The sequence below is a fragment of the Carettochelys insculpta genome, chromosome 4, assembly GCF_033958435.1.
Source record: "Carettochelys insculpta isolate YL-2023 chromosome 4, ASM3395843v1, whole genome shotgun sequence".
Lineage (NCBI taxonomy): Eukaryota > Metazoa > Chordata > Testudines > Carettochelyidae > Carettochelys > Carettochelys insculpta.
This window is the reverse complement of record NC_134140.1, coordinates 132,043,302-132,065,220: the sequence shown is the minus strand read 5'-3', so window position 1 is coordinate 132,065,220 and position 21,919 is coordinate 132,043,302. Positions and strand designations below refer to the sequence as shown.

Sequence of the window (21,919 nt, the reverse complement as noted above, 5' to 3'; positions counted from 1 at the left end):
CCTTTTGTGGCCAGGTACAGCCTTTACAGCAGTCAGGCTGATCGGAGGTGACACTGTGAACCCAGCTCTACGCAGAAGAACCATCTCTGCAAACCATCCCCCCGGCTTGTGCTCGGAAAGGATAAGCGGCACCAACACACGCAACGTCTCCTTATGCCTTAATGCTGCCTGTGCTGCCCTGCAGCTGATCAAGTCAGAATGACGTAAAGAGACTGAACTGACTGTGGCGTCCAATCAGTTCTGAAATGGCAGCCACGTTATTCTGACAAGATATTTATTGTTCAAGCCAAATGTGGCTAGTGATCAGCATGTTGGACACCATGGCTCCAAATTCATCTATATTCTCAGTTCGGTGCCCTTACTCTGTGTCTTTAGGGAGTCCTTGCTGTGACTTTAGAGTCAGAATTATGAAAAAAATATGGCGACAGCATTCAGGAAAACCTGCAGTTTCTAGCAATACATCAGAGATCCTTGTTCAGAGATTACGTCTGCTATTCTGGCTGGCTCAAATTTAACATCTGCTTTGTTCTGTTGACATTTCTTATTTTCTCAAAAGGAAAAAAAAATCCATGTGTGACTCAGGCCTAAGGGAATGGACAAAAATAATTTAAAATATTTCTTTACCAAATACATGTAGAAGGAACATATTTTACATTTTTATGGCTTACGTTGACGAGTCACAGTACCATGACTCTGAGGAAAGGAAAGAGCGAGAGCAGCCGAATAAGGACAATGGATTTCAGAAAAGTCAACTTTAAAAAACAGAACTGGCGTATGTAAGAGCCAACAGGAAGAAAATGTAAGTGAAAAATGAGTTCAGGAGTGCTGGCAGTTTTTCAAGGCGACAGTATTAAAGTCACAACATTAAATTATCCCAAGGTAGGAAGGAAAGATAGGGAGGACACAAAGAGGCTCTTTAGCAACCAGAAAAGCAAACCAGAATCCTTCCAAAAGTGGCAGTGTGGATGAACTGCTACGGAGGAGCACCAAAGAACAGCAGGAGCATGTAAAAAGAAAATCAAAAGGGCAAAGGTCAATATAAATGACATAAAAGGCCATAATAGAAGATCCTACGAATACGTTAGGAAACAGAGAAAGACAAGGGAAAGTGAAGTCCTTTACTTAGTGGGGAAGCCAATCACTGAAGACCTCAAGAAACCTGGGGTATTTAAGGCTAATTTTGCTTCGGTGTTCACCAAAAATGCAGATATTAATGTTAATTGCATTGAGTAATTATGTGAAAATGCATGCCAAAATATGGGAAAGACAGTTCTAAGGAACATTTGATAAATTGGATGTACTCAAGTCAGCAGGACCTGATTATATTCATCCTCAGGTACTTGGTCTTAAGGAGCTAGCTGAAGCAATTAGCAATTATCTTAGAGAACTCATGGAGGACTCATGAGAACTCGCAGGACTAGAGAAAGGGAAACACAGCCGCTCACTTTCAAAGGGGAACAAAGAGGATCTGAGGAATTATAGACCATACAGCCTAACTTTGGCATCCAGAAAGGCACTAGAATAAACGTATTAAAACATTCAATCTGTCAGCACCTAGCGTATAACAGGACTATAAGGCACAGGCAGAATGAAGTCACCAATAATAAATCATGCCAAACAAACCTAATTTCCTTCATTTACAGAGTTAGTGGCCTGTTCAAGAGGAGGAAGCAGTATTCATGATTAACCCTGATTGTAGTAAAGGCTTCGACTCAGTCAACATGACGTTCCTGTAAACAAACTTTGAATGTGTGGTCTAGATGAAATTACTTTAAGGTGCATCTACCACTGGTTGAAAGACAATACTCAGAAATTGGTTAGCGAGAGTTTGCTGTCAAACGGGGATGGTGTATCTAATGGAATTCCACAGGATGAGTCCTGGGTCCAGTACTATTCAGTATTTGTATTAATGACTTGGTCAATAGAATGGAGAATATGCTTTGAAGTTTGCAGATAACACCAAGCTGGGGTGGGTTACACATATTTTGGAAGGCAAAATTAGAATTCAAACTGACAGAGTGGAGAACTGATCTGAATTCTACAAGACGAACTTCAGTCAAGTGCAGAACACTTCACCGAGGAAGGAAAATGAAATGCACAATTACAAAATGGGAAATAAGTGGCTAGATGGTAGAACTCCTAAAAGGATCTGGAGATTATACTGGATCACAGACTGAACATGAGTTAACGATGTGATACAGTTGAATAAAAAGGCTAACATTCTGGGGCGAGTGTGGGAGGCAACTGTCCCACTTTGTGTGGAACTTGGCTGGAGTCCTGTGTCCACTTCTGGGTGCCTCCTCTTACGAATGATGTAAAGAAGAGAGAAAGTCCAGAGGAGAACAGCAAACATGAGAAAATGTTTAGAAAACCTGACCTATGGGGAAAGATTAAACAATTGTGCATGTTCAGTCTTGAGAACAAATGCAGAGGGCAGCCAATAACCGCCTTCATTATGTTATAAAGAGGACTGTGATCAACGGTCCATCACATTCACCTACAACAGAACAAGCAGTAATGGGTTTAATCTGCAGCAAGGGAGATTTACATTAGATATTAGGCAAAACTTTCTAACGAGGAGGCTAATTAAGCATTGGACTAGGCTGCCAAGGGAGGCTGTGGAACCCCCGTCATTAGAGGCTTTCAGCACAGGCTGGACAAACACCTGTCAGGGATGGTCAAAGGCGAGCTGGTCCTCCCTCACTGCAGCAGGCTCAATTTGACTTGTTCAAGTCCCTTCCAGCCCTACTTTTCTACCAGTCTATGGATTATAGCTACATGCAGCCACTTTCGCAGACTATGGCAGATTTTCAGGAGAGCTCAGAATCCAGCAGAACCCGTTATTGTCAACAGAGGGAAAGGGGAGCTCAGGGCTTTTGAGAAATCAGGTGACGTGTTTCACTGCCATATGTAAAGGTAAAATGAAAGCTTTTGGAAATCTGGCCCCACATGCACATTTAGAGAAGCTGAAGTTCTCTGAGCCTTGGCATTCCGACACAACACCTAAACCTCTAAAGAGAGCACCGCTTGTGACCTCCTTACCCCAGGCAAATATACTTCACAGATTGTCCAGGACTTTCCTTGATAAATACGTTGCAATATGACTTGCTAATCAGTACTGCCCTTAGCCCGATACAAGAAAGCATAAAAGTGAAAATGCATTGTAATGATCAGATTCTAGTCACAGCTAGCTAATTATAAAAACAGAAGAAAGAATTTAAAAAGTCAAATGAATTCAATAGATTTAAAATCTAACAAGCATATTCTCTCTTTACAAACTGATGACAAAGAGGAGGATTCCAAGAACACAGACTCCCGGGATTGACAGTTACACTTGTCTGAGGTCCAGGACTGATTATATTTACTCCTGGCACAGTACCAGAACACACAGCTGGAGTAAGGGATAGCTCTAAGGTCTTAAATGGTACAAGGCAAGCCAGCATGACTAGGAGTTAATCACTTCCATCGTTTCAAAACTGAAGTCCCAACCTTTCATTGAAGTTTAGTATTAATGCCTGATCCTGCTTAAGTCAATGGGAGTCCAAAGTCCTCAGCCAGCTCTAGAAACTGGTAAAGCAAAATGAGACCCTTATACTTCACATCGCTTCTGAATTCCTTTTCTCATTTACATGGGGACAGAAGGAAGTGCCCACAATTCTCTGCCATTCCATCTGACCCTTGGCATGGGTTCAGAGGTCTTGACGTTCTAGGCCAGGCATGTCCAACCCACGGCCCGCGGGCCGCATGCAGCCCTGGATAGCTAGTAATGCGGCCCCACAAGATCGTAAACTTTTAACATTATCATGTGATTTATATACATTAACTATATTATATATTTTATATGCGGCCCAAGACAATTCCTCTTCACTCAATGCTGCCCAGGCAAGCCAAAAGGTTGGACACCCATGTTCTAGGCCTTTTCTTTTAGAAAAACTCAATTAAAAACGTTCAGCCCTATCCTCAGTCTTCCACATCCTTTCTTGATCTCCTCTATCTCATGATTTTTGATAGTCTCTTTCCATTCTCCCCACGTGCCCAGCCCACCACAAACACACACTACTACTCAGAGTCCCAAATTCACCTTTCCCTTAATTTTTTTCACATAGTCTGTCTGCCCTACACGTGCCTGCTAGTCTGTAAACTATATTATTTTCACTACAGATTGAACCTGTCTAACCCAGCACACCTGAGAATTGACTGGTGCCAAATTAGAGAATTTGCCAAACCATATAAGATCAACCTAGCAGCATTACTAACACTCCCACCACTCACTGGGTTTTAGAAAACAGTGAGCAGTAAATTGGAGCTAAATAACAGCACAGAACACTGACAGCCAGGACTGGTGACTATAAACAAACTCAATGGAACTGTAGGAAACTTGGCCACACCCATGATACATAGACATCTGGCTAATCAAAATCATGATGGACCGTGGATGTTGCCAGACCAGAGAATGACAGATTAGAGGAGTTCAACCTGTACCTTCTTTTCTTTCATCTAAAATGAGGCCCTTACTCCCGCTCTATTATTTCATGAGAAATCAAGCGCTAACATGACGTGGGAAGCTGTCATAAATGATGAGGAGTCCTGTGGCATCTGAAAAACTAACATATATTTGGGCATAAGCTGATGCATCTGACAAAGTGGCTTTTACCCCACAAAAGCTTATGCTCAAATAAATCTGTTAAATCTTTAAAAGGTGCCACAGGATTCTGATGTTTCTGCAAATACTAATGGCTGCCCCTCTGGGACTTGTCAGAAATGGGCTTTGTTTACCGATCAGTATGAATGCTTCTATCCCAAACAAAGTAATCCCAAGAACGGGGCTGGGACAGTGATTAGGACGGAAGTTACTTTTAAGAAAGCATGACAAAAAAGGAGATGCCACTTGCATGCTACGTAGTTTTTATATGAAAAGGTGTTTTATTATTTGACTTTAAATTGGATAAAAGAGTCTTGGTGATTTGGAGAAAGGCTCTACCAGCACTAAATGAGCAAACACACTGAAAAAATTGATACACAAATCTGAGGAATTAAAAGAACTACACTGATAGCCGATAAAATTCATTTTAGCTTTATACAGGGTAATTCAAATTAACAAAAATATTCAAAAATTCCCATATGCTGCCATGCTTGGAATAGGCAGGATCTGTTAAGGAGTTCTTGTGAATGCTTGAGATGAGCTAAGAGGGAGAAGGGCCACAGGAGTGTAATATAAATGACTGGAAGCCCTGCAGTGCATAACTGCAAAAATTGATTCTGCCTCCAAGGAAGAGTCACTTGGCTTAAAAATTATAGGTGATTCAATCAAGACTTCATTGCTGTACCCACAGTTTGTAGGGGCAAATTACATGATTGATATATCTGAGTACCAGATTTGCAAGTCCAAACAGTAAATAGATGCCTAAATGCACTTACTTGTACCTGCAACGTCATGGTACTGAAACAGGCTGGGGGTACAGCCAGGAAAAATCTGGCCTAAGGATGTAGTGAAAACTGACCAGTCCCTACTTTTGACATTGTTACATAAGATGGAAAAAAGTAACTGAAAAGACGAGCAGGTACACTTAGAATAAATTAATTGCTGTCCCATAGGGATCCACAAGCAAATCGCCACAGATGCTTAAAAGCCCTGTTACCAATTGGTCAGAAGACAGAAAAGTCTCCATAAGTTGTAGCAACCAAGATGCTTTTTTGTATTGAAATACAATTTTAATAACACAAAACTTTCACGGGCAAATGGTGACTGACTTGAATAAGCCCAGTTCACAACGAAAGGGCTGTGACTTCTCCCTGTCACAAGGGCTACCTGCTAATATCACACAAAATATAGACAAGGCAAAAGTTGTTTGTTGGTGCTTAGTCCTAAAGGACTCTGGCTGAACACAACGCTGCTAAGCAGGGGCAGAGAAGAGGGGAACTGAACTGTTGTGCCAGAATCTGGCCACAGTGTCTGACATCACGTTGAGGAGAGGATGATAAGTGACTTCGTTTCCCTAGGGACAGATGTACCCCACAGTTCCCCTCTCTCACACCAGCGCACTGGAAGTAGGACAGCCTAATTTCTTCCTGCAGCTGCAGAGACAAAGGAGATGATATCCCAATGAGTCATGAATAGAAGAGACTATTGTCCGCACTGGATAGATGGGCAGCTGCGGCATAGGAGGGCTGAGTTGCTACAGCTGACTCAGGAAACCCATCGCAGAGCAAGGAATCTGTCCCCTTCCACAATCCTGGTCCTAGTGGATGAGATAAGAAGAAAGACTATCGCATAAACATACGTCTGAAGGGGACCATCTGGTCACCTTGTCTGCCCTCATGTCTAACACCCAGGCCATATGACTTCTCTGAACTAAAGCACTTCTCTTCTAGAAAAATGTTCCATCTAATCTGAAGTAATGAGCAAATAAGAGGCACCCCCTTCCCTCCTCAACATACATGCAGACCCTGCAATCTGACTCTGTGCAGAACACAGGCCACAGCTTTTATTCAGGAATTCCTGCAGCAAGTCCAGTAATTTGTGGTGGAACAGAACCATCTCTTTAAAGGCCTCCCCACACCCAGAGATGAAGAATCCATTATATGGCTGGGGACCACAGCCCATTGAATTCAGAGAAAGTCTTTCTATTCATTTAAGTGAGTGTTGAATCAAGCCCTTGGTGAACTGTGTACCACATCTCTGATGATGCCAGAGGATTAGAAAGGTGCCCAACAAGCCAGTGGGTTATTAGGTCAGTGGGTCCCCACCAGAAGTCAGATGCCAGCAGGGGAACCATTTTTTGTGAAGAGAGAGGACTGAAGTTCTTGGGGAGCATCCATCCATTCCGTGTCTCCGCAAGTGCTCCCATCATTGACGATTGGATATGTTTACAATACCACAAAGGGAACAGTATTGTGCTCCTGACCATTACAATCCATAGCTCTCTGGAAGACACACCACAGCCCTCTCTGGTGGCCAGTAGGGCTCCATCCAGCCCTTTGAACTTTTTTGGAGAACGAGCCCCGTAAATCATGTCAAACACTGGCAACTCTGCAGGCAGTCACACTCTTGGGCCACGTCTTTTTTTCCATACTGCCCTTTTCATTCTTGTGTTGACCTCTGAGCGGTCCCGTGTGCTTTCCTTGTGCCTGAGTGCTGAGACAGCGAAACCTTTGCATGCTGCACAATTTAGTTTAACAACAACATTTTTTCAGAGCTTCTGTTCTACCGCATTTAGCTGGGATTTAAAATTCTTTTGCTTTCATTTAGCACACGCACGCCACCTTGTCACATGGCTCCTGGGCTGGCTCAGTTAGCCCTAGGTGCTGGAACAGACTCAATTTCATTGCCACAGCATTTTTAGGCTTACAGCATGGAAATGGCGTGAACGAAACAGCCACCCAAATAAGGTATTACCATTGCTCTCTGAATCACTTAACGGGCAGTCACTACTGCTACTCTCTCTCAACGTGAGCCCAAAGAGGAGCCCGTGGTGCTTGCAAATATCAAATCCTGAGGCAAAAATGGGAGAAATTTGTGGCGGTGTGATATTAGCACGTGGAAACAGACAGTCTTTCACGATGCAAAGGCCAGATTTCCTGGCTCAGCTATGGTCAGCAAGTCCATTCGAACATGGACCATAAACCAAGTTAACCTCTTCAAGGCCTGCATCATGATTTTGTCAGCATGATGGAATACGGGGAACATTTCCGTGGTATTATTTGCCATGCCCCACAAGCCCAATCAACAGTATACAAAATATGGGAGAAGACTGACCTGCAGGGAATTTATAATACAATCGATGCTGGACATCAGCTGTTCTGTCTAAATGTACTTTCCCAACCAGACTGTACATCACTATAATACGCTTAAATAAAATATAAAATAGGTCAAATATCAAACTTCAGGCAGCTGATAACTTACAGCTTTTTCCCCTTTGTGGGTCGGGGAGGAGGGGGCACAGACCCACACAAAAGTCAGTCAGGAGCCACCTGAAAGTGAGGAGCAACCCCTCCCACCAAACACCCTCACTGATGTGGCTCCTGACTGAGACAGCTCCCTCCCCTGCTGGAGTCAGGGATCAGTTTGTGGGAGGGAACTGCTGTGGAGCAGGTGTGCAGTCTGGGCAGAAGAGGGGGTGCAGGAGTGAGCGAGGGTGGGTGTTTGAAGCCTGCATGGGAGGGAGCATTCAGGAACAGGCGAAGGGTGGGAGTGAGCGAGGGTTGGCAGCTCTGGGAAGGAAGTAAGGTGCATAAACAGGCTGGGCGTAGCAGTGGGGGCGGGGGTTCAGGAGCAGGCTGGAGATGAGGTATCTGGGCAGTAAGGGGTCCAGGAGCAGGGAAAAGGTGGGGGGTCTGGGCAGGAGGCGGGTGCAGCAGCAGGGAGGGCTGCGCTTGGCAGGAGGAGGGGAGAGGAGTGAGCTGGGTGATGGGGGCATTTACCACTGCACACCACTGCCGCTGCAGCGGCTGCCCCTCCTCTGGCTAATGGAACAGCAGTGGGGAGAAAACTTAGAGAGGCTCTTCTCCTGGCTCCCGGATGCCACCCTCCACTGCTGATTGGCTGGAATTCCAGCCAATCAGAGCACTGGGTGGGAACAAGCACCCAGGAAGCACTACGCTGCCATTGCCCCAGCAGGGGTAAGGGGAAAAGGAGTGGCGGCAGCAGAGCTACTTCCTGCCCCCGCCAGCAGAGCCCATGGGCCGGATCCAGCCCATGATGCTCAGGGCATCCCCACCCTTCATCCCACCGTGGGCCGGATGCTTGGGAGGGAAGCCCCAAGCCTGGGGTTCAAGACCCAGGCAAATCTGGACCATGGGCTAAGGATTCCCCACCCCTGCTTTATCCTCTCTAACGCCACAGGAGTCCATAGTAAGGGGCCTGGTAGAAGAGACCTGGCAAATGAGGGGCAAGGGCTCGAAGTGGGCATCTTAGGGTAGACAGATAAGACAGGAGTGAGAACCCTGGAAAGGGAGCAGGAGGAGATGAACTGTGCAGAGCCTTGAAGATGTGACTGAAGAGACACAAGTTACTGCAGATGGAAAGGGAAGTTAACGAGAGGATTCAAACAAGGGAGAGAGTAAAAGAGAAGCTTTGCAGCAGCAACGAACTGAAAAGCAACAAATGGAGACACTGAAGACAGAAGAAGAGAGGCTGCAGAAGTGCGAACGTGAACGCGAGTCGGGCCCAGGGCGTCGGTGGTGGGAATGGGCAAATTTTAGAAATGCTGCACCAGCTACAACCAATGCTCCCCGCAACCTTTACCAGCTGCATGCCAAATCAACATGCACCGAGGAACGGGCGACTGCGCACCACCGACCAAGACACAAACCTACGTGTGGGCGGCCTGAATCTCCCCTGAGCGACTGCACAACTGCTCGGCTTACAGGGGATGGCGGCTTCAACCTCAAAACCAAGTCGAACAACACCGGGGTGACAGTCTCTCAGACGACGTTTTCTCCCCATCTCTGGATTGCTTTACAGGACATCTTGAAAGATGAGAGTCCCCAACCTTGCTGGAAAGTGGAAATTCCTGACCTTGACGGGACCAACTTGCAAGCCTGAGAGGATGTGGTCCCACCACTCAATACTCAGGGGGCTGCGTCTTATCTGGGAATCTGGATTACATCTGCCAAAGTTCAGAGACGTGGGTCTGCTTCATCCACAGGAACTGAGGGGGCTGAGGCGGCTGGAGCCTTGGCAAGCAGTGCTGCAGGGCTTAACAGCAGCCTTTATGGAAGCTCTGGCTTGTGCAGTCTACTAAAAATAGAAAGCCGGCTGCCTCCGAGAACGGGGCCTAAGTGAGAACTGGGAGAGTTCTCATCTCAGGGAAGCGGCCATTCAAGCAAACAGCATGGAGCCGGGAAGCAGCCACATGGAAATCCCCTGTCAGACTCCCACAGGGACGCGCAGCCCACCACAGCCAACTTGTGAGACAACGGTTCTCTAGGGCAGTGAACGCATCACTCTGCAGCAAGACCCCGGGGTCCAGAGATTGCCCCACAAGCTCTCGGACTCTGGCCCCCTGGAACTGCTTAGTACCAGGCAGAAATGAGCATGCTTTCCCTTGGGGGGAACGTGCGCAGAGATGGAGTATGGTTGGTCCCAGGGCATCAGACACACAAGGCTGGGGAGGGGATATTTTTGCTGGACCAGCTCCTGCTGGTGAGCGAGACAAGGTGGCAGGTGGCTGACGGCAGGTGGCATAAACAGTAGGGATGTAAAATCCCAGTTAATTGGTTGGTGAACTTACCGTTTAAACGGTTAACCAATTAAAGGGGGGGCAGCTGGGGAGGACGCTGGAGCTTTCCGGCCGGCAGCCCAGCTGGACTGTCCCTGCTCACAGTGCTACCGTGGGCCGGGGGGCACTCCAGCAGGCTAGAACAGCCCCCCCCCCCTGGTTTCACTGCAGGCAAGGATGCTCCAGCCAAGTTGGAGCAGGCCGGTGGCCCAAGCATGCTGTGGGCAAGGGCGCTCCAGCTCCTCCCGGTTAACCCGTTAACCAATTAACCTCTAACATCCCTCATAGCTGGGCTGAGTGAGCAGCTCAGCCTCAGACGTTTACTCCAACACAATAAAGCAGCCGTCACCAGAAATCCAAGTGCAGAGGGGAAGGAGCTGGGTCCTAAGCCTCCCAGCAAAGAACCACCCAACAGCACAGGTCCTGCCCACGGGCACTTCCTGCAAGCAAGGGCGGCAAAGCGAGAAAAGGCTTCCAGATCAGAAGTGTCCCGCCAGGAGCCTGCGTGCACAGCCCAGCATCTCTGCCCTGCCACGTCGCGTTCCACACGAGTACCCAATTCCCTGCCCACACGGCTCTGTCTTCTGCACATCCCCGCCCTTTCATGCCAAAGGGTTTCTACTCCGACACTACCCAGCTCCCACTCTGGTGCCTTATTCCTTCTCCCCTCCCTAGAACGTCCCCTCCCCATCGCCTCATTCTACCCTTTGGTTGAAAGCTCTCACGATACGAGTACGCCGCCTCCGAAAGCCTCATTACTGCCATTGCAGGGGCCTCTCTTTCAAGATGGAGAAGGAGAAACCAGAAGACGAGTCGGTGAGAGGTAGAGACGGCTGCCCATTCTTTTCCCAAACACCTGGGATCTATTCATGCACTCAGGTCCCGATCCTGCAGCTGGCTGCATGTGAACACGCTCCTGCATGTGTACTGCACTTCAGCGATGTCAAGGGGGCTCCACAGAGGGGCCAAAAGGAGTATGACCACAGCAGTCCACTGCCGAAGCAGAGCCCTAGTCCAGGTTCCAAACCATCTTTTTGTGGTGTATTCACAGTACCTAGCATGAAGGAACCCCAAAGCCTTTGCCGAGGTCCGCAAGCACCACGACAGTACAAATACACACTAGCGAATCAAAGAAAAATAAGCTAACTAGCAATAGCTAAATACCTTTCACAAAATTAAGGGAGGTCTGTTTTGTCCTTAGAGTTTTATCAGTACAATTTAGAAAGAGACCTTGAAATAAAGTATATGACAAAAATGTGCACACACTGATCCCAGCTCTGCAGTCTTATGTGGTTGGAAGACCCTTGCACTGGCTACAGCCTTACTGACTTCAGCATGGGCTGTGGGGGAGTGTGTGTCCATGTCTAGGGACCAGCCCTATGGGACACGGAAGGACAAGATGCTGAAGCATTGCAAAAGTAGCAAACCAGTCTCAAATGAACATACTGGAGTATATGCACCAGGTTAAAACCACTTACACGCCTGTTTAGTTCCCAGAAGCACATCTGAAAAATATTCTGAACTGGACAAGGCAGGGGCAATACAGTGGATCCCAGAGCAAAGTACAAATCTAGTCAGAATGAAATTGCTATTGCAGGACTAAGTGCTCGCACACAGCAAATCAGACAGTAGCGAATGTGAACTATGTTTTTTCTCCTTCAGAAGTGCAGACTTCGGAGACCCCACTCACTGAAACACCACTCTGCAAGTGGGCTCACTGAAGTGAGTGGGAAGAAAATGCTATTTGCCAGGAGTAAATTTATGAGAAATAGGCTCAAAGTCTGGTTTTCAGGCCAATTCTTCATCCCCCTCCCCCATCACAAACTTTATGCAGTTTCTGGTGGATTGTTTGATCTTCACAGTGGAGAGAAAGTAAGGGTAGGGTGCCCAACAGTTTAGCATGAGGACTAGCATTATTAAACCTGCTTACTAAGTGGGGTATTTTCAAAGGTACACGATGCATCATCTCTCTGGTGGGGCCCATTTGGACCCTGGGAAGTCTCCCCACCCTCACAGACAGCGAGCTGCTGAGGTTTGCTGGTAATGCTGTTTTGGTTATTAAAAAGAGAACAGAGAAATTTTACATGACTTGAGTGATTGGTCACCATGATGAAAGATTTACTTCAGTCCAAGTACATTAACAAAAATAGTCAACTTCTCATTTGCTGAGGGACTCTGACTTCTGGGTAAAAATAGCTTCCGATAACAGGAACTGTCTTTGGCTGCTTGTTTATACAGAATGTACCATGAAACTGGACCCTGGTCCCTGCGAGGAGACTTAGTGTGCTACAATTTGCCAAAATCTGAACTATTTAGCATAGAACAGAAAAGAGGTCACTGTTGTGAGGAAAGAAAATAACTGAGCAGCCCCAAGTCTTTAGAGATATTGGCTGTATCATACAGTAGTAACATTCGATAGCAAAGCATTTATGCTTATATACACCCCTCGTGGGTGTCAAATCATTCTCCAAGCACTTAGCTCAGTTAAAAAACAAACATTCTGCTTGTGATTTCTCACACACTTACCTGACATCGTTCCCGCCATGGGCAAAAGACCCAAAGCAAGCTGTTAGGATCTGGAGAAAATGAAAAAGTAGGTGGACCTGAGAAGTGTCCTTCTCCTCCTTATCCTCTTCTGCAGGATCTTCTGGGAGTTGGTTAGGGTCCGTTAAGTCCGACGCCAGCTTCATTTCCACTCCACCTTCCTCTGCCTCGATCTCTGCCTCAGCTACGGCATTGCAGTAGCTGGAGTAGCTGTCATAGCGAACTCTCTTTTTCGAATAGGACACGGTGTCTCCTACCAACTTTTCACTGTCTTCTGGGGTTGACGGCTCCACTGCCTTGAAGGAGGAGTGGACCGGCATTCCACAGATGGCAGCCGTGTAACAAGTGTAGCTGTTATTGCGACGCAGTATCTTGTAATTGTTTTCTTGCGAGGGCCTGTCATTGTTCGCTCTGTCCACATGTATTTTGTGCAGCAAGTCTTTGTACAATCCTGAGTCCTTATGCACAGTGTGATACACCTGGCCATCGCTCCGCACGTGGCCATCAAAATTAAAAGTGCCATTGGAAACAGGCGATTTCATGGTTGTGTGTGTCATAGAAAAAGCCCTTCCTGTAAAGATAGATAGTCAGGTTTTATTTCTGTCATATGAAAGCTCTAGGCTTAGCAAGACACCAAAACAGGAGGTAAATGGCTGCAGGGACAGCCATCTGCAGTATATGACACAGATGTTTACCTCAGGTACAAGACCACATTGATTAATTGCAAAACAATCCCAGTTGACCTTCAGGGAGTATCTATAATTGGGAGCATGGCTGGCTTTATGGTTCAGGGACCAATGGGGAAAGCTCCCAGCAGACTGGCTAAAGGCACAGCTCTTCAGTGTGATAAACTGCATTTAAGTATGCGTCCTGCTCACAGGCCATGACCATGTCCATGTGGCATTGAGCAATTGGCAAGCCCTTGCCTCTGTGTAGAGCCCCATCAAACTCAATGGGGCTGTGTGTGAACACCGGGATTCACCCACACAAACCAGCTGGCAGAAGCAAGGCTGTAACTGAGAGTTTTATTAAATGAAGAGATGCTTTTTGCAAGTACGCACTCAGAGGTAGGAGTCTTCCAATGGATAGACTTCAAGTGGTCAGACATTTGTAAATTCAAGCCTGATGTTTTCCAGAACTAGCTAGAAAAGTACGCTCAGAAATTCCATGCTCAATTTGAAATTTTATAGCTCAGCTACTTTTGTAATCTCTGCCTTGTAAGAAGTGGTTCTAAGAATAGAAAATTATTATTATTTGGAACAGGAATAGACAAATACCTTTCTTAAGCTGTAAATAAAGCCCAAGTACCACTGGACAACATAAGCTCCAATTTTTAAAAACTAGTTTTGGAAAATGCCTCAAAAAGAGAATATTTTCATTGATGTGAACAAGCAAAAAATATTAACATGAACTGTTGTAGGAAAGCATGCAAGCAGAGGTATAGCGAGAGGAAAGGCCTGAGAGAAGTTTTAAGTTACAAAGAAACTTGTACTTAATATAGGTGGATGTAACAAGTGCCACTGACACAATGGAGAGATGAGACAGGTCATGTTTCCTTACCATATGGCACACGGGGATGGTTTCCATTTGCTATGCTGCTATCTGACGCTCCAGCAGCTTCTGTTATTGAGCCAGTGAGGGGAATTGTGCTCTCATCAGTTGCTTTGGCTCCTGGAAGCTCTCTAAAAACAGGTGTCTCCTCATCTTGAATTTTGTCTAGGCTTTCATCCGATATCCTTGACAAGGCGGCATCTTTCTTTAATCGGCCTAAGGAAATGCCAGCATTGTAATCTTAAGGTTCATTCAAACTTGTCTCTGCTATTGCTCGTATTCCTAACACAATGCCAGGGTCATTATAAATATGAACCTGAACACAGCAACTTGAGTGGTTTGGTTTGTATTTTGTTAATTAATCAAGACATATATTCTTTCATTGAAATTTATTACTATCATATTTATCTTCATTAGCCTCCCTGAGAACCATGATAATGCCTTGTGTCTATCTATGAGCTCAAGGGATGAAGTTATTGAAGTCCTTCAATTTACTAAAGCAATTGGAAATGTTATGTTTTTTAGACTCTGCAACCCCATTCAGCAGACATTGCAAGGTAGTTTGGTGTTAAGTTAGAAACTTAATAGAAAACAAAAAACCTTAGTTTAACTGTACAGTAAAATAAAAAAATTGTTTAAATATAGTCATTGTGCAAGTCGCTCTTCTTTCTTTTAACACCGATATTTTAAAATGTAAATATTAACATTCACAAGGGATTTTATACCACTAGCATTTCAGCTACCACATGCTTACTTGCTATTTTTCTCTTCATCCATGGACACACAAAAATCCACACTAGAACAGCAAATACTGCAGCTATACCAAATGATATTAGGATTATTATCCACATGGGAAGTACCAATCCTAACACTGTGAAGAGAAAAGTAGAAGAAAGTTAAGGGTTAATATGCAAAAACGTCAGTTCCTTAATATATTACAACTTCAGTACTAAGGATAATACACCACCTACTTCTGCTGCACCTGTGACAAAATTGAATCCACATCTTGGTAGCCAATAAGTTCTTTCTGCAGGGCTGGAGTTCTGTTTTAATCCAGCAACCCCGTAAAAGGGAAGGAAAGAAGCTTTTGAAAAGGGTCAGTTTGGCTAATTAAGACCCCAATTATGACAAATATGTAAATGCACTTATTTGGTGAATGACATACACCGAGGTCAAGAACGAATACTTCTCTGTGGTTAGAAAGTTAACACGTTGGAAGTGCATTTACAAACTACTGAAAACAAATACACTGGAACAGGAATTTCACCTGAGAATATTCAGCGCATCTCCCTTATTTACCCTGACAACCAATATAAAATAAAGCCTCTTAAAAATGTGTAGGCCTGAATGTTACAGATTCTCAGCTGTTGTCAGCCAGGGATGTGGGGCAAGTTTCAGGAGCACTTTCTTGTGCACTATTTGGGCATACATATACCCTGAGATGCACAAGAAAGTTGGTGTCCACCAGAGAAGTGGTTTCTTGTTACTGTCAGGAAAGGAAGTAACACAATCAGCTCATCTGCACTGCATGCAGAATGCCCTCACTTCATAGCTAATGGTAACTCATGTGAGAGGGATGGTTAGGTTGAAGCCCACATCCATAGGTAACCCTGGCTCATGTGGGGGCTCAGTGGGATAGCTGAAGTCCTAAGATGGCATGAACAGGCATGAAGCTGGTCCTCAGGATTTCTGCAACAATATGCACATGCCCCGATCTTGCTCCCACAGAAAACAGTGCAAAATTCCAATCAAACTGCTGCTCAACCAGTCCCATGATTACTGCAAACATCAGTATTTTAACACAGGATCTCTTCATCTTTTCCCTTCTGAGGCCAGCCCTCCCAACATACTGTACAAATGGCACAGCCTACCTGTGCCACAATAACTGGGGGTGGGGGTTGCACATAAGTCAGGGCTGGCACTAGTGGGTAGCAAGCAGAGCAATCACCTAGGACCCCCTGCCATGCAGACGCCTCAAGAAGCTACACTGCCCAGGCTTCAGAGTTGACCATGGGTGGTGAGGCTCCGGGCCCTGGCTGTCAGTCCCATGCAGTGTGGCATCAGACTTCTGCTCTGAGCCTCACAGAGTCAAACACTGGTGCTGCTCGGCAGCCCTGCTGAAACCTGCTTGAGGGCCCGGGCCCCTGGCTGGAACGACAGTTTTAACACTCACCGAGACACGTTGTCCACTATGGTACATCTTTGTTTTGGACTCTAACCCTTGAGCCTCACCTCGCTATCTCCCTGACAGACTATCCAAACGCATTACTCGTCCCCAAGATCTCAAACCTCGTATGTACTCACGTAAGTAGCTTTACTGGAGTCAACAGGACACCTCAAGCTCGTTCAATTAGATTACGTACTTAGGAGTTGCAGGATGAGGCCCTAATGGAAGAACGAACTTGGGCCCTGATCTTGCAAATTCTTTTGTGTCCATCTTGAAAAGCAGGGTATACTCACAGGCTTTAAGTTAAATACCTGTGTAAGAGCTTACAGAAAAGGGCTTCAGAGGCTGACCATTTATATTACTGTGTCTAAACCAGACTTCTCCCTTCACTTGTATATTTTAGGAAGTGTTACGAGAAAGGAAGGACGTGATGGTTATTAAGCCACTGCAGAATGCCTGGCCAACACTCTGCAAATAGAACTAGAAAGGAACATTTGGGGTTACCCTTAAAGAGCGTGTGCACCAATCCAATTCAGTGACAGGAATAGTTACATCATCATCAATCATCATCCCCTTCAGAACCTCTAGTCCCATCCATGTACTGTATTAGGCTTGGACTAAGTTTAAAGTTTGGTCAATACAGCTACATCAGCCAGGGCTAGGGAAACAAACACCTCCCATCTAAAAAAAAAACAAACAAAAAAAGGCATGGTGCCCTAACCCCCTATACACACGGCCATGTTGTTGGATGAACGCTTCCACCATTGGTCAAGGAGGTGCTGTTCTGACACTAGTGGAAACTCCTGCTGTTGGAGTAAGCTGTCTCCACACTACCTGCTTATGCCGGGATTACTATGGCAACAGAGCTAAGCTAATAGTGTCTCAAATACAGACACGCCCTCAGGAGAGCTGCCTTACGCTACCCCAGCATTGGGCAGTTTCTTATAATGAGGGTAAAATAAAAGAAATGAATTTACATGCTTGGGGGCCAGGTACTCAGCCACGTAACTCCACTGGGAATGCCAGTTTACATCAGCCGAGGCTCTGGGCTACTAAGTTTGCAAATGCCTGAGCACTCTTGACACCGAAGCAGCACTGGGAGGACTGCAGCATTGTGTCTGCTGTGGCTAAATATCCCATAAGAACCTAAGCAGGCTGGTCTTGCACCTGCTAGGAAGCCACCGACGCCACTGAAGGTGAGAGCAATGGAGCTAAAGGTGAAAAGATAAAGCCCTCTAGTGAGCAGATTGTTCAAGACACTCAGTGGTTCAAGACAACCACTACGGTTCTGGGATACTAATGGAGAGAGAGCTATTAACTCTTTGCCTCTATTATTTGTTAAGATAAGACATAAAACACGTATTAAGTTTTTGTTATTCAACAGTGCACATGAGGCCATATGAGCTAATACAAAAATTAATTAATACTAATGCAAGGCAGATCAAAGCTTTCCTTCTGCGCTTCTCATGCAAGAAATTGCACTCACCTGGAGCCCCTGTGTACATGATGGAAAACACATTAATTGCTATTGTAGCAGCATAGAACGCTGGAAGTGCACGAAGACCATTGGGTACAGGATCTTCCTGCATAACAACAAGAAAGAGGAAAAGTCACATGTGTTTGTTGTGTACACAAGAACCAAGACTTGCATGGCGCAGGAAAAAAAAGTCACCCACCCATTCCCTCAGCACCAGGTGGATGGATCTTCTGATTCCCCCCACCCCTACTTCCAGCCACAGTATTACCTAATCTCCAGCCCACTTATGCTGAGTAGATGCTTAGGAAGAGGTTTGGGCCTGTAGGACTATTCATAGAGCCTAAACTCACAGCAGCAGTGCCTCCTGTCACAAGTAGGATAGTAGCTTGGGGAAGGAGGCCTGCACAGCACTTTGATGACAAAACATTTAAACATATGGGAGGCTGCGTTGTGTTGTGGATGGGACACTGATCTGCAGTCAGGAGGCCTAGGTTCTGTTCCTGGCTCTGCCGCTGATCTGCTGAATGGCCTTGGGCAAGTCATTTCATCCCTCTGTTGCTAATCTACCTTTCCACCCATTTATTTATCTTGTCTATCAACACTCTAAGTTCTTTGGGGCAAGGACTTTCTCTCATTGTGTGTTTGTACAAAGCCTTGCACAAGGGGGCCCTGATCTTGGAAGGGTTATAGGTATTACCTATTCAGGGACCTATTCAGTGACTTCAGAAAACATATAGCCTCTCGGTATAAAAATCACGCATACGCTATATTTTTTTTTGACAGTTGCAAAAAAATTTCTGCGCGTGCTAAATAGGCTATGGTAGTAAACTGGTGTAGCATGTCGACAGTCGTGTAAATATAGCACACACAAGTGCAACAGTTTGAAATTCATATAAACTCGTATGTGCATACAAGTAATGCCGCTCTCTGCGAAGAACAGTACGTACCCTACAGCTACAGTTCTGCGAGACGTTGTCCTCATGGGGATCTCGCTGTAGTTTTGCGTGCGCCTCATGTGCCCAAGACGTGAGGTGTTTTTGGAAAGCGGGCTCTGTTGAGGCTGGCCATATCCCCTGGGCCACCTCATGCGAAGGCAAGGAGCATAGGCTGCCCAGGACCCCGACTCCATTCCCTCATGGCTCCTTTGGCAGCAGAGGATGTGCCATGGGTTCTACACTGACCACGTACCTCAGATACGTAGTTACTGTTGGCCAAGTAACCGTGCTATCTTCTTCAAGTGTGTCTCCTTACAGATCCCATTACCAGCGACTGGCAAGCAGTAGCTAGTCTGGTGGGAGGAGAGAGGCATTTCGGCTGTATCCATTCAACAGTGGCAGCAGTATGGCTGTCCTGAACCTGGCACCTGAGCTGGCTGTCCTGCCACAGTCAAACTGTTTAACACAGTCAGAGGCTTGCCCGCAGCCTTGCTGCTCTCAGAGTAGAACACTCCTGTCACGGGCAGAAGAGGCTGCATGTGCCCTGCGAGAGCGTGTTGATGTTCAGAGGGCCAGTCTCAACAGCCACCTGGCCTTTTCGTGGGTGCACAGGGGCGGAGGGAAAGAAAGGACACCGCCTGAAAGGTATTGTGCCTATAAGGAAATGGAGCAGTTCTGGGCACATTCAGACTATGTGTCTTCTTGTCTGCTCGCGCTCAATGCAGCATCACAAAATTTAGTGAGCGCAGAGCACTGCGTGTCTGCTCAGTAACAGCAGCTCTGTGGGTCCTCCACCTCCCTCGGGATGCCCAATACCTGGAGTCAGTGTCCCATGCACTGTTACTCCAGCAGCCACAGACCCAGCCATACCAGAAGCATTCATCGTGGTTTGCAAGGCCATTTTGCTCATCAATTCAGCTTCTCAATACATGGATGTTGGGGACCCCAATAGCCCTAACAGGTCATACCACATGAATACAGCTGGCTCATAGCACTGGCATTGGACTAGCCAGCACCCAGACACAGCTGGCTGCAGCTGAGCCTTGTAGGTGAAGCCAGCAGGTCTTTCCATGGGGATGACCACTGAAGCATGAGCACAAACCTCTCCTAGGCAGAAGAAACACCTGCGGTGTTCAGCTTTTTGTGGAATCAGACTATCAGATGGAGGGGGTTTGAAGCTGAAGGTTGAGTCCACTAGACTAAGTAATCTGGTATGGAGAAGGGGAGAAATGTAATGTGGGGAAAGCCCTAAGCAACAGCACTCAGCCCGGATGAGTCGACACAGATTGTGACGGTTGTATATTGAAGAAGATTTTGCTAAAGCTTAGAATTAGCGAGTTGGACACTCAGCAGGTTCTATCTCCTGGTCAAAGGCAAGGAAACAAACCGTCCCACCCTTTATACCTCGACATGGGAGCACAAGCAGGCAGCACATACATCCATGGCAAAAACGCTCTGGCCTCACATGAGGCACCTCTCGCTGAACAGCGGGATCCACACTGCCACATATTTGAAGAACTGCTGTGTCACACGCACTGTTGTACAAGTTGTGATCATAGGGGCTAAAGCCCTGTGCTATACCACATGAGCTAAAGCCCAGGGGGTATCTAAAAACTGTTATTATTTGTGAAACACATAATTGTGTAGTTCATTCACACAAGAGGGCTGAGTTTCAAAGATGCTTGTTCAGCCAAAATTGTGACCTTTCTTCACTTTGGACTGGGCAAACATAGGGCTCGGCTTGGATGCTGTTCTGCATATGCTTTTTGTAATGCATTTCACAGGTTTAAAAAGAGAGGGAGTTCATTTCACTGAAACGTCCCATATGAAAGGCAGGACGTGGTGCAGCTTAATCCCAAAGTTCTCCATATTCTACACAGATGTGGCACCCCCTTACTATTACTGTCGACACTCACTTATATTAGAAAGCAAAAATGAAGAAACGGAAGTTATGAGGAGTTACTTATGCCAAAAGAATAAATGCTGCTTTTATTTAAGTTTCCTGAAGCTTCTTTTTCCTTCTGTTCCCCTCATTCTGGGTCTCTTGTCACGCTGCATCCCATGTCTGGGACACAGCAGATTCAAAGGTGTGAGGGGGACAAAAAAAATATAAGAAAAGAGCGTCTGACTTCAAGCGCTGCTGGTTGCAAACAAATGCAGAGAGCGCCTATAAACTCCATAATGCGGAGCTATTTAGCACACTGGCTCTTGAACAATGCTGCTGCCCAGACCTGCCAATGGGGTTGGGGCAAAGGGAACAACTACCCCCTGTGGGGCAGTCAGCTCCTGGCACAGCCAGTCCCGAGCCCTTTAAATTACTGCCAAAGCCCACACAGCAAGCTCCAGACCCCCCGATGGCACTGAAGAGCGAGGGTGGGGGCTAGCCCCAGCCCCAGCCCTTCTACCCAAGGCTCCGCCCCCTTCTGGAAGGGTGGAGCCATCTTTCCCCAACCCACCAGCCGGGCAAATGTGTTGGCCCTTCAGCTGCAGCCACTGAAACCCAGTTGTCACTGACTACGTATTAGAATAAATGCTGGCCATCTACATAACACCCTCTTAACTCCATGGAAACAACCAACCAAAAGGCACACAGCCTATAGTACAGCAGTTACAACCACAATGCACTGGCATCAAGAGCTGCTGGCCCCTTACCTTGCTTAAAATTAAGAATCTAATCAGCACGAACAGCACTCCAGACATCAGCCCAGATAACAGTGGGGAAATAAACCAAGAGGCAACTGTGGAAAAGAGATACAACAAACAATAAGTGGAAACATCCCGTGTATGGGAGGAAGTTCTGCATTTGTCAAATAGGAAAAGAACCAAAGCACAATGCAGCTCGGGCACACTTGTGGGATTTCCAGAAGCACTCAGTAGTGGCTCACCTCCACTCCCACTGAAGACAATGGTGTTACTAACGCAAAGCACTTCAGAAAACCCCATGCCGGGGGTTCCAGAACAACACTGCGATGACAGCAACTGCACCTCGCACAAGAGCCTCCCCAGAGCTGAGCGCCATCTGAAT

General features: G+C 46.3%; 1 protein-coding gene across 4 annotated transcripts in view; it reads right to left on the bottom strand.

Moving 5' to 3' along the window:
- Positions 1 to 21,919, bottom strand: part of SLC20A2 (solute carrier family 20 member 2) — a 70,637-nt gene that overhangs the window by 5,366 nt on the left and 43,352 nt on the right. For all 4 annotated transcript variants that reach the window (XM_074993872.1, XM_074993874.1, XM_074993871.1 and 1 more), the window contains exons 4-8: positions 21,547 to 21,632; positions 17,969 to 18,065; positions 15,070 to 15,186; positions 14,325 to 14,531; positions 12,747 to 13,335 (exon numbers count right to left, since the gene is read on the bottom strand). In XM_074993872.1, the coding sequence (XP_074849973.1) occupies positions 12,747 to 13,335; positions 14,325 to 14,531; positions 15,070 to 15,186; positions 17,969 to 18,065; positions 21,547 to 21,632 (1,096 nt within the window). The remainder of the gene's footprint in view (positions 1 to 12,746; positions 13,336 to 14,324; positions 14,532 to 15,069; positions 15,187 to 17,968; positions 18,066 to 21,546; positions 21,633 to 21,919) is intronic.